We start from the raw sequence: 13,903 nt of genomic DNA, 5'->3' as shown, positions 1-13,903 counted from the left end.
TATGCATTTTGTTTCAACATCTTTCAGTGCAAATTGGGTGCTCTGGGGTGGAGCTCCAAATTTTGCTACCTTAACTACGTTCCTGACTGTTCCCGTAGGAGCCCATCACTGGGTACCATCTAGATTTGGCCACACAAAGATACAAATGGTTTTTTGTTGGGTTTTAAACTGTCTTTTATATTGTTTTTAGATGTTGTGAGCAGCCCAGAGTCCGGCAGGAGTTGGGTGGCCTATAAATTAAACAAACAAACATGGCTCTGCCTGTATTAAGCTAGACTGGGGAGGGAGATTGAAAGCAGCGGGAGGAGGGAAGCCACGCAAAGGGCTGAGCGAGAGCATCCACAGCATGCCATAGCACATGAACTTTCCTTCAGCCCCCTTCTTTCAGAGGGTTTCCCTTCTGCTTCTCTGCCTCTCCTCTCATCCCATTAGCCAGCCTGACACCGGAAGGTGTATGGGCGATTCCAGACATTTCCCACCCAAACACCCTAGCCTCCCCGAGTCTGTGGAGAGGGGCGGCAATCAAATCAAATCAAATCAAATCAAATCAAATCAAATCAAACAACATGCCACATTTGCAATGGGGGGAAGTGTTTGAGGAAGGCAGTGGGGGAATGGGGGAGGGATGGCAGAGGAGCCACTTTTGAGCCATTGTTTTTGTGGGGTGGAGAATGTCCCCCTAGTTATGCAAGAAGATGCGCACTTTTGGTACCCCCTTCCTCCCAATAGGGAAAATAAAACATTAAAAAACCCTCCCCCCTCTCACTCTTGGTATGTGTGTGTGAGAGAGAGAGAAATAGAGAGAATAGAATAGAATAGAATAGAATTTTATTGGCCAAGTGTGATTAGACACACAAGGAATTTGTGTTGGTGCATATGCTCTCAGCATACATAAAAGAAAAAGATACATTTGTCAAGAATCATGCGGTACAACACTTGATGATTGTCATAGGGGTCAAATAAGCAATGAAGAAACAATCAATATTAATAAAAATCTTAGGATAGAAGCAACAAATTACAGTCATACAATCCTAAGTGGGAGGAAAAGGATGATAGGAATGATGAGAAAAACTAGTAGAAACAGAAGTGCATATTTAGTAAAAAGTCTGACAGTGTTGAGGGAATTATTTGTTTAGTAGAGTGATGACGTTTGGGAAAAAACTGTTCTTGTGTCTAGTTGTCTTGGTGTGCAGTGTTCTGTAGAGACGTTTTGAGGGTAGAAGTTGAAACAGTTTGTGTCTAGGATGTGAGGGATCAGTAAATATTTTCTCTACTCTTTTTTTAACTCGTGTGGTATACTGGAAGGCAGGTTGGCAGCAATTGTTTTTTCTGCAGTTCTGATTATCCTCTGAAGTCTGTGTCAGTCCTGTTGGGTTGCAGCACCAAACCAGACAGTTATAGAGGTACAGATGACAAACTCAGTTATTCCTCTGTAGAACTGTATCAGCAGCTCCTTGGGCAGTTTGAGCTTCCTGAGCTGGCACAGAAAGAACATTCTTTGTTGTGCTTTTTTGATGATGTTTTTGATGTTAGGTGACCATTTTAGATCTTGAGAAATGATAGAACCTAGAAATTTGAAGGTCTCTACTGTTGATACTGTGTTGTCTAGTGTTGCGAGAGGTGGAAGGGTGGAAGGGTTTCGCCTAAAGTCTACCACCATTTCTACGGTTTTGAGTGTGTTTAATTCTAGATTGTTCTGGTCACACCACAAGGATAGTTGTTCAACCTCCCATCTGTATGCGGATTCATCATTGTCTCGAATAAGCCTGATCACTATTGTATCATCTGCAAACTTCAGTAGTTTAACAGATGGATCATTTGAGGTGCAGTCATTAGTGTATAGAGAGAAGAGAAGTGGTGAGAGTACACAGCCTTTGGGGGTGGGGTGCTAATTGTACATGTATCTGATGTGATTTTTTCCTAGCGTCACCTGCTGCTTCCTGTCTGTTAGGAAGCTTGTGATCCACTTACAAGTGTGTTCAGGTACTGCTAACTGATTTAGTTTGGTTAAGAGAATTTACGGTATGATGGTATTGAATGCTGAACTGAAATCTACAAAGAGGACCCTAGCGTAGGTCATTGAAGATTCAAGATGTTGAAGGATGTAGCATAGAGCCATATTAACAGCATCATCTGTCAATCTTTTTGCTCGGTATACAAATTGCAGGGGGTCTAACAGTGGATCCATGATGATTTTCAAGTGGCACATCACTAGCCTTTCAAAGATTTTCATAACTACAGATGTTAGAGCAACTGGTCTGTAGTCATTCAGTTCCTTGATGGAGGGCTTATTTGGCACTGGGATGATAGTAGAGCGTTTGAAGCAGGAAGGAACATAGCACAACTCTAGTGATTTGTTGAAGATTTGGGTGAAGATGGGGGCCAATTGGTCAGCACAGACTTTTAAGCAAGAAGGAGTTATCTTGTCTGGGCCTGGTGCTTTTCCAGGCTCCTGTATGAGAGATAGAGAGGGAGGGAGGGAGGGAGGGAGAACCAATCTCGGAGAGTTACATTAGGGCGGGCAGCAGTGTGCTATCTCTCTCATCTGATACCCTTATTTGAATAGTCTCTAATTTTTTTTTTATTTATTTTTTTTAAATCCTTCACTTTCTGGACAAAACATAACTGATATCTCTGCTGCTATCTCTCAGCAAATAGTCTAATGATTTTCTCATTCCCTCCATTTTTGCTGCCCTTATGGTCATTGTCATTATATTATAATCTAAAAGCAAAAATGTCTCAAACTAAGAAAAAAAAGCAGGTTTCTCCATCCCTATTTTTTCTACTTTGTTTTCCTGTGTCCTTAACATATCGATCTCATTGCACTTCATAGTTACAGACAGCATCATAGTCAACATCTCTATAGTTACAGTCAGATTAGAGTCTGGTTTATATGATTTTTATCTTTTGTTTTGTAGAGTACATCAATTGTCGGCCTTCTTTAATAGTAAACAGAAATATGTCCATAAAAGTCCAATTTCCTTGTTTATTTTAATTCCAATTTATTCAAAAGCGCTTTCATAAAAAAATAATCTTTCAAAATAACTATTTCCTTTATCCAATTTAAACTTTTCCTCAATTGATTCCTTTTTAAGCTTTTTGTCAAAAGGTTTTAAAATCTTTGTAATCCAGAAAGAATAAGAATCCATCAAGTGGAATTTTTATCCTATTGCTCAGAAAATCTTTAACCATAAATTAGCTGTATCTGACAAATTAATCCTATAATATGCAAGCCTTATGCCCATATAGGCTGCATTAAACTTGGAATCTTGATTGAAATCCCTCCCAGTATCCAGCTTGCAAGCAAATCATAAAAATGTCATGGTGAAATAGATGTCATCAAGGAGCAGAAACAACGTTGCAGTGGAGATTGATGGCCAGACAGTAAATTCTCGCCACCAAAGATTCTTGAGAAAAAAAATAATAATAATAAGATTGCCCACTGGTCATTGTCATTATATTATAATCTAAAAACAAAAATGTCTCAAACAAAGAAAAAAAGGCACGTTTCTCCATCCCTGCCCCCCGTAAAGCTGTTCCTCAGGAGCACACTGCAGGAAAGCATATATTTAATAATTTCTCTATTACTTTAAGTATTCTAATCTGGCAACAACTTTTGGAGATGCTGTCAAGTTTGTACCCAATGCTTTAAAACATCTTATATTATGCCCAAGTAAAGATTTTCAGAGGAAAGAAATTCCATTTAACTAAATTATCATATGGATAATCTACTCTGAGGAACCAAGTGAATATGAAGGTTGTTAATAATCAATAACCTGAATTGTTAAAATGAGAAGCTAAATATATGATTCATGACTAAATGAACCACAGTAATGAATCCTGTAAATTTACATGCACATCAGAATCTATGGCTCTCTTATAGAAACTGAGAACCATTTTGGAAGGACTGCCTGTCCTGAGCAGAAACACATTTCTATTCATTTTGTTGGCTTCTTAATCAGTGATCTAAGTACTAATTCATGCCTCTCTTCCTTTCTGTCTGTCTTTCACTAGAAAGAGCCCGAGATTATCTACATAAGACAGGAAGATTCATCGTCATTGGTGGAATAGTTTCACCCGTACATGACTCATATGGAAAACAGGTAGGTATTCTTTTTGCTTTTCTTCCTTGTTCACAAAGACTGTGGGGAATGACTACCAGGCACCCTAAGATAACCGAGTGTGACATCTGTTGTATAAACTCTTTAGTAATAATAATAACCATAACAACAACAATAACAACAATCACAACTTCTCCAACTAATGCATATCATACCTGAAAACGGTAAACATTTTAATTAAGAGTTTATACAACAGATGTCACACTCGGTTATTTATTCGACTTCTATGCCACCCAATCCTAAAGGACTCAGGATGGCTTACAACAATATAAAAATACGATTTACAATAAAAAGAAGTCAAATATTAAATTAAAACAATAACCCCAGTTAAAACCCACAACTCAACAATCCAACCAACACATAAGCAATCTGTAGCATGAACATGGCAAGCTTTAATGGGTCAAACGATTTTTTTCTTCATTAATTTGTCATTTCTTCTGATTTTTAAATTATCATCTGAAACACAATGCTGTATGCCAATGTCATCATGGGATAGTTCATTTTCTAAAATTATCACTTAATTCCTACAGGATTTCTGTCAACTAGCTGTAGTAGCCTTTGGGAAAAGGGGCAAGAGTTCATACTTTACTGTTTTCATCAAATAGGCCCATAGTATGTAATGCAACAGAGTGGAGTAATCCTTCACAGACAGAAGATTTTTTTTCTGTTACCATCTCCATTTAAAAAGATCACACATAGCTGAGCAAAAAAAAAGGTGTTTCACTTCCATTTTTGTTTTGTAATTCTGTATTGTTGTAAAGAACACGCTGATCACATCCTTTATTTTTTGTGCTTTTAGATAACAAGCTTTGCCAACTGAAATTCCCTCCCTACACATTTATTAAAAATGCAAGTGCCCAACTTTTTCTGAGAGTTGATTAGTTGATTTTAGACTATTATAATTTATAAGTAACACTGACAATCTAGAAACATATAGGAAGGGAGAAAATATATAATAAAAGAGTAAAAGACTTCACCTACAAAAAGATATTGACAAAATTGAACGGGTCCAAAGACGGGCTACAAGAATGGTGGAAGGTCTTAAGCATAAAACGTATCAGGAAAGACTTAATGAACTCAATCTGTATAGTCTGGACTCTGGAGGACAGAAGGAAAAGGGGGGACATGATCGAAACATTTAAATATGTTAAAGGGTTAAATAAGGTTCAGGAGGGAAGTGTTATTAATAGGAATGTGAACACAAGAACAAGGGGACACAATCTGAAGTTAGTTGGGGGAAAGATCAAAAGCAGCATGAAAAAATATTATTTTACTGAAAGAGTAGTAGATCCTTGGAACAAACTTCCAACAGACGTGGTGGATAAATCCTCAGTAACTGAATTTAAACATGCCTGGGATAAACATAGATCCATCCTAAGATAAAATACAAAAAAATAGTATAAGGGCAAACTAGATGGATCATGAAGTCTTATTCTGCCGTCAGACTTCTATGTTTCTATGTAAAAATTGGAAGCTTTTAAGTTTTAGGGACTGTTCTTCAAAAATTATTTGGTGCAGCAAAATCTTCAAAGATGATGACATGGGAAGATTGGGACTTTGGGGGATTGCTTTGAAGAGTATAGCAGTTTTTTTAACGCTGCATTGAACCTGACTTTTTTTCTAGTTTTTCCTACCAATAATTGGCAAACATTGTGTGTCCGTTCTTGGTAGTTTGCTGCTGAAACTTAGCAATGTGATTTATGAAAGTTCCATTCTGAAGTTCATCATGTCTCATGATTGTTTGGCACTGCTCATCTTTGAATTAGAGAACTGAGGGACGTTAAGTTTGCCCAGCAAATATCACAATAAATGAAATTGGATTCTGAAACCTAAGACTAAAAAAGCATTTAACCTTTTAAAAAAATCTAGCAATCCAGAATCTCCATTAAGTCTGACATCTATTTCTTTACAGGGTTTGGTTTCCAGCCGGCATCGCCTGGCAATGTGTCAGCTGGCTGTTCAGAGTTCTGACTGGATAAGGTATAGTAGCACATCTCATCACTCATGTCCTCTGCAATGGCTTGAATTCACTATTTGTGTGGTACTCAGGATAAGTATTTCCCATTCCATTCCCCACTATCCAGTCAGAGCTGAAGGAGCTTCTTGGATGAGAAGTGAAACATCTTCAAATAAAAAGCAGAAAGTTCAGTTGCCTTTTGAAAAAGCACTTTCGGGACAACCATGACCTGGATGACTGAGAATCTCAGGATAAGCTGCTTCATGGCAGGGACAGCAGATTGGCTATAACTGTCCAATCAAAGCTCAGGATAAGCCACTCCATAGCAGGCACATCAGCAGTGTCTCTAAAGAAAAGTCCAGATGATTGGCTACCACTGTCCAATCAAAGCCCCATCCCTCATTTTATAGGTTTTCTTTGTATTTTGGATATAAAAAAGGGGCAGCACTTTGATTGTGCAGCTCTCTTAACCTTCTGATCCTCCAACTGCTTCTCTGGTTCAGGGTCTGGGACAGGGGTGAGATTCAAAAAAAATTACCACTGGTTCTGTGGGCATGGCTTCTTGGGCGAAGGATAGTGTAAATTCTCCATTCCCTCCCCACTCCAGGGGAAGGATACTGCAAACTCCCCATTTCCTCCTGATCAGCTGGGACATGGGAGGCAGAGAATAGATGGGATGGGGCCAGTCAGAGAGGTAGTATTTACCGGTTCTCTTAACTACTCAAAATTTCTGCTACCGGTTCTCCAGAACTGATCAGAACCTGCTGAATACCACCTCTGGTCTGGACTTCATGGCTTTCCAATTCAGAACATAGTTCTCTTTTATGAAATGCTAACATGCAGGAGGTTTGCAAAACTAAAATGGCAGATGCAACAAGAAGAGAACATATTTCAATCGTTAAAACCTGATGGAGATGTGCAAATTTCATTTTATTTATAATTGTTCTTAAGTGAGTGGATGAAATGAAATGAAATGAAATATATCTTCAGCAGCTTGGGCAACCTCCGCATGTATGGTCATCAACATCATGAACCAAGAGTCATGCAAATTTGGGGAAGTGAAGTCAACATACCTGGAGGTTTTATAAGTTGGCATAATATTTGCACCAACCACTCTTGTAATCCCCCCCCCCAATGGACATTGATTTGATTTCACTGAGAATAGCTCCTCACAGAAGCTTTCCAAAGCAAGAAGTTACTGATAGGCATCCTAGAATATACCAAACTAGAATATACATGGAAACATTCATTTAGGTCTATATTAAGATCTGCGGTTTGTTAGCCTCAAGTATGATCAGACAGCATGAATTATTTTTTATATTAAAAATATTGCTTTTAAAATAACAGGAAAAGAAAAAAACAAAACAAATACATACATCATCAAAAATACAATGGAAAATTATTAAAATATGTTATAATATACTTGAACAGCATTATTATTATTATTATTTATTAGATTTGTATGCCGCCCCTCTCTGTAGACTCGGGGAAGCTCACAACAAGAATAAAACAATGTATAGATTAGATTAGATTAGATTTATTGGATTTATATGCCGCCCCTCTCCGCAAACTTGGGGCGGCTCACAACAATAATAAAAAACAGCACAGTACATAATACCAAATCCAATGCCCATCAATCTAATTACAATTTAAAATTAGTAATCTCATAAAAACAGTATATATAAAAACAGGCACACAGTCAATCAATCAACAAAACAACATGGGCAAGGGGGAGGTGTTTTAGTTCCCCCATGCCTGACGGCAGAGGTGGGTCTTAAGGAGTTTTCGAAAGACAGGGAGGGTGGGGGCAATCCTAATCTCAGGGGGGAGCTGGTTCCAGAGGGTCGGGGCCCCCACAGAGAAGGCTCTTCCCCTGGGTCCCGCCAGACGACATTGTTTAGTCGACGGGACCCGGAGAAGGCCAACTCTGTGGGACCTAACCGGTCGCTGGGATTCGTGCGGCAGGAGGCGGTCCCGAAGATATTCTGGTCCGGTGCCATGAAGGGCTTTATAGGTCATAACCAACACTTTGAATTGTGACCGGAAACTGATCGGCAACCAATGCCAATCTAATAATTTAAAAGTCAGTAAAAACCCGTTATTAAAAAGCAAAAACATACACACAAACATACCATGCATAAACTGCATAGGCCCGGGGAAGATGTCTCAATTCCCCCATGCCTGACGGCAGAGGTGGGTTTTAAGGAGTTTATGAAAGGCAAGGAGGGTGGGGGCAATTCTAATCTCCGGGGTTCCAGAGGGTCGGGGCCACCACGGAGAAGGCTCTTCCCCTGGGTCCTGCCAAATGATATTGTTTAGTCGACAGGACCCGGAGAAGGCCCACTCTGTGGGACCTAACCGGTCGCTGCGATTCGTGCGGCAGAAGGCGGTCCCGGAGATATTCTGGTCCAATGCCATGAAGGGCTTTATAGGTCATAGTCAACACTTTGAATTGTGACCGGAAATTGATCAGCAATCAATGCAGACTGCGGAGTGTTGGTGTAACATGGGCATACCTAGGGAAGCCCATGATTGCTCTTGCAGCTGCATTCTGCATTATTTGAAGTTTCCGAACATTCTTCAGAGGTAGCCCCATGCTTTTTTATCTTCCATATTCCACATCAATGAATCCCATATTTTATTATACAGTGATCCCTCGTTTTTCGCGGGGGATGTGTTCCAAGACCACCCGCAAAAAATGAATTTCCGCGAAGTAGAGGAAAGATATTTTTGTATGTATTTAACGAGTATTTGGACTTTTAAAACCCTCCCTGTATTGTTAACAACCCACCGCTGCTGACCGCTGAGAGATACCTGCTTCTCTCAGCTAACACTTGGGCTGAAGGAAGCCACCGCTGTAGTTCCCCCTACACACACACACACACACACACACACACAAACTGTCCCTGCCCCGGCGTTCTTTTCCCTTGAAGTAGCGAATCCATGAAAGATGAACCACAAAGTAGAAAGGGATTACTGTATTTGTCAATAAGAATTCTACATCTATAGGCAATCCTCTCATAAGAAGTCTATGGAGATTCTCAGTCATCCAGGTCATGGTTATCCCAAAGGTCTTTTTTTAAGAGGCAACTAGATTTTCTGGTTTTTCTTTGAAGTTTCTTCAGCTCTTCTTCTTTTTGATCTGAAGAAGCTTCTTGGATGAGAAGTGAAATATCTTCAAAGAAAAACCAGAAGCTCCAGTTGCCCCTTATAAAAACACTTTTGGGACTCTCATAGGAAGCAAATGTAAAATTTAACCTGAAAATTGTGCTGCCTAAATTAGATCTATTTTTCAAAGATTTGGAAGCTGCATGAAGTCCACAGCTTGCCTACCCCTGATTAGATCCAGGATCAAATTTTTGAAAATGTTTGGCTTGCCAGTAAAACAGGCCTCTCATTTCATGTGCCCCTAGGGGTTTGGCCTATTTCAATAGCAAGATTTGCAGGTATTTCAGGGTTGGTTTAATTGTTTTCTTTTGAAGTCATGAGACTGTGATCTTACTAAGTAATTCAACCTTAGATTAATTCATTAACCCTTCCCCATCATAGTTATATTGAATAGCCTTTTTTTCCATGAATGAGCAGTTAGCAACATTGTTAACTGTGCTTTAACACTTTAATTACACTTTAATTAGTGACTTCACATCTCTGAGAATCTCAGATGGAGAACATAAGAAAAAAAATTGGCTGCTAACAACATGTTTGAGAAACAGCTCAGTTTAGCAGTTCATCAAGTATTCAATTAATAGCCGGTGCTGCTAACTCAGCCTATCAGATTTGCATGCTTAAAAAAAAAAGGCTGGTGATGGAGAATCTGGGGATTTGGCCACATTTTTCACAGTTCCCTCAGTGATTTGTCCACATGTGAGAAATTGGCATAACCGCTGCTGCTTTACTTCCTGCATAAGATACAACTGGGTGAATGAGGAAGCAGGATTTCCAAAACTACAATGAGGAGATGGATAGGAACCCAGTAGACCTAATAGGTTTGATTCAATAAGATCCTGATAAAACATAGAGTCAAATAAGGGTCAGGGTTTTTTTTATATATATAATTTTTTTCTCCACAATTTATTTATTTATTTACTTACTTACTTATTTACTTACTTACTTACTTATTAGATTTGTATGCCACCCCTCTCCGTAGACTCGGGGCGGCTCACAACAATAACAAGAACAATGTAAGAACAAATATAATAATTTAAAAAATGTTTAAAAACCCATTATTAAAAGCAAACATACACACAAACATACCATGTATAAACTGTATAGGTCCGGGGGAGATGTCTCAGTTCCCCCATGCCTGACGGCAGAGATGGGTCTTAAGAACTTTATGATATATACATCAATACATACATCTTAGGAATATGTTGATAGTACACAAATAATCAAAATTCAACAGCCTATTTTAATACCTAATCTTGCTGCTATTGATCAGGTTTTTTCTTTTTCCCCCCACACAACCCTCTCTCTATCTCCTTCTCCGATCCCTACTTTCAACCCCTCTTCCTACCTCTCTCTCCTCCTTCCCTTCTCTCTTTCCTTTCTACTCCCTCTTTCTCCTTCTAAACCCTTCAAATAAGGGTCAGGTTTTAATCAGTAATGTAGGATTCAGTTCCCACAGCTCCTTTAAGCTAAAACAAATATGGAATAGACACTTTCTAGCCTAACTGTTTGTTCCTTACAAATATTTGTATAAAACAAATTCCACCCTTTATATCACCTTTGATTTCTTCTTATAACCTTTTAAATATGAATATTATTCCTTTGGAAATGTACTAGTATTCAGCATCCCGTCATGTCAGAGTAAGATGTATAATTTGCCAGTATCCAAATCCATTTGAGTTACTAGAGTTGTCTCTCATATTGAGATAATATGCTAATATTGTGGCACTGCGTGTACATACTATATGAGGCGGTCTTCTTCATTCGTTCGGTCTGTCATAAATCAGGTACAGTAGTCCCTCACCTATCGCTGGTGTTACGTTCCAGACCTGGCCGCGATAGGTGAAATCCGCGATGGGGAATTTATTGACTGATAGTACTTATTTAAGTATGTATATTGTAATTGTTTGGTAAGTTTTCATTGTTTTAAGTGTTTATAAACCCTTCCCACACAGTATTTATTTTAGATACAGTATTTAAATACAGTATTTACAATTTTAGATTATTTTTTTTAAAAAAACCCTGCCGATCGAGTTCGGTGGGCTGTTTAAATCTGCCGATCGACTTCCTCAGAAACCCGCAATGAAGTGAAGCCGCAGTAGGTGAAGCACGGTATAGCAAGGGACTACTGTACTCCTCAATTTACGATCACAATTTAGCCCAACATTTCTGTTGCTAATTGAGACATTTGTTAAGTGACTTGCCACAGTTGTTAAGTGAATCACTGCAATTGTTAACTTAGTCATGCGGTTGTTAAATGAATCTGCCTTCCCCATTGACTTTGCTTGCTGAAAGGTCACAAAAGATGATCACATGACCCCAGGACACTGCAATCATCATAAATATGACTCAGTCGCCAAATAATCTGAATTTTGATCACATGGCCATGGGGATGTTGCAGTGGTCGTAAGCAGTGAAGGGTTATCAAAAATTTTACTACCACACTGTGGGTGTGGCTTATGCAGGATGCCCTGTGTTTTCTTTCATCTTTCAGTGCAAATTGGGTGCTCTGGGGTGGAGCTCCATTTTTGCTAGCCCAGTGCGTTCTCCCCCATCCGGGAAGCAGCCCACCCCTGGTCATAAGGTTGAAAAACAGTCAAAAGTCACTTTTTTCAGTGCCACTGTAACTTTGAGCAGTCACTAAATGAATATTGTAAGCAATGAAGAGCTGCAAAAAAATTTTACTACCACACTGTGGGCGTGGCTTATTTTATGGGAGTGGTTTGGTGATCATGTGACCAGGGGTGGCTTAAAGGTCATGTAACTGGCTTAAAGGTGGACAACTTGATGTCACTCACGTCAAGGGTTAGTGTTAGGGTGCCTGGTCCCTCCTCGCCTCAAAGAGATATAATTTCGTTTCGGTGAAATCACATTCACCATCATCAGGCTGAAGTTATAAGCTTTGTGCTGCTGTAAATATGGAATGTTTGCAACTGCCATTTCTTTCTTGTATATAGTGTTAGGGGTGGAGATTTGGTTTGAAGTGAATGTGAATGTGATTTCACCGAAACGTCACATAGACACTCAAAATATTACACGGGGCAAACCCGAACTCAGAACAATCTACATACATATACCCGTGAAAATCTACGAAAACAAATATATATATATGTAGATTATATATATGTAGATTGTTCTGAGTTCGGGTTTTGCCCCGTGTAATATTTTGTGTGTGTGTGTGTGTGTGTGTGTGTGTGTGTGTGTGTGTATATATATATATTTGTTTTCATAAATTTTCACGGGTATATGTATGTAGATTGTTCTGAGTTCGGGTTTTGCCCTGTGTAATATTTTGCATGTTTATGCGCCGTTTCGGTGAAATCACATTCACCATCATCAGGCTGAAGTTTCCAAGCTTCGTGCTGTTGTAAAATGGAATATATATATATATATATATATATATATATATATATATATATATATATATATATATATATATATGCCATGTGTGTACATACATATTACACAAAAAGATATATTATCTACTATATAAACTGTATGTGTATACACACACACGCACACACTCACACACGCACAACTCTTCAAAAATTATACATATTCAACCTCATTTACTGTGATAGGAAAAACATAACCAGAGTCCAGAAGGAACTCTGGGTAATTTCCAAAATTTTTCTACTGGTTCTGCGTACCTGGCCATACCTGTAGGACCCCATCACTGGTTGTAAGCCAAGGACTACCTGTAATCACAAAGGTCCCCCCTCAGCCAATAAAAGTCACTGGGTGACTTTGGCCCGATTACTCTCTCTCAACCCTACATGCCTCACTGATGTTTATGGGGAAATTAAGGCTCCCTCCTCCTATGTATACCATCTTAAGTGCACTAGTGTGCCTTCCGTCCCCTGTCCAATTGTCTCTCCTATATTTTATATATCTTTTCTCCCATTCATATATCCTTCCTCTACTCTTCATTGACGTATTCTATTCTCATATCTCTTCTTCTATCCCTTCCCTGATATTTACTACTACACGTTTTTATTCTCTTTAACTTTCCATTTGTATTGGACAAAATTAATAAATAAATAAATAAATCTTGAGGTCCTGAAGTAAGTTGGGATATAAATCTAACAAATAAAGGATATGTTAACATGTACTCTGTGCAGTCATCACCATTTCCATTCTACCAACTCTCACACATATTTAAGCTCAAGCATGCTTGTGTTGGATCTTCTCTTGTTTTTGGGTGGGTTAATGTAACTCATCTATTTTCCACACTCCTCCCTCATCACACCTCAAATTTTGACATGAAACTAGATTTTCTCAAAATGAAGTAGTAGGAGACCCTAATATTTGCTATTAGAGATAGGAATCTAAATACCCGAGATGAAAGGCAGCTCGGTTTTATTTGATGATAACACAGCACGACCATAAGTATATTGGAAAAACTGGTACTATTAGTTTGCTTGAAAGACTGCAAGCAAGAAAAGATTGTCGCTGTAATAAACAACAATTTATTACTATATATTCTGTCATGTTTGATAAAGAAGAAATGACAGTTAGCATTTTCCAATTGATCTGAGCAAGATTTTGCCAAGGCACAAGTAGACTATCCTGCAATCAGATGACAAGTCCGTTATGAAATCTACTCATCATTTTAACTTTAAATTGATAGAGCCGGTGTAAATTCTATTAACCATTTCAA

The 13,903-nt window shown here is 38.7% G+C and overlaps 1 protein-coding gene across 2 annotated transcripts in view; it reads left to right on the top strand.

Moving 5' to 3' along the window:
* The window catches only part of NMNAT2 (nicotinamide nucleotide adenylyltransferase 2), a 121,778-nt gene that overhangs the window by 71,128 nt on the left and 36,747 nt on the right, over nt 1–13,903 (top strand). For both annotated transcript variants that reach the window (XM_070746297.1, XM_070746296.1), the window contains exons 2-3: nt 4,015–4,103; nt 6,034–6,101. In XM_070746297.1, the coding sequence (XP_070602398.1) occupies nt 4,015–4,103; nt 6,034–6,101 (157 nt within the window). The remainder of the gene's footprint in view (nt 1–4,014; nt 4,104–6,033; nt 6,102–13,903) is intronic.

The sequence above is a fragment of the Erythrolamprus reginae genome, chromosome 3 (assembly GCF_031021105.1).
Source record: "Erythrolamprus reginae isolate rEryReg1 chromosome 3, rEryReg1.hap1, whole genome shotgun sequence".
NCBI classification, from domain to species: Eukaryota; Metazoa; Chordata; class Lepidosauria; order Squamata; family Dipsadidae; genus Erythrolamprus; species Erythrolamprus reginae.
The sequence above is the reverse complement of the archived record's forward strand: the minus strand, read 5'-3'. Positions and strand labels throughout refer to the sequence as shown.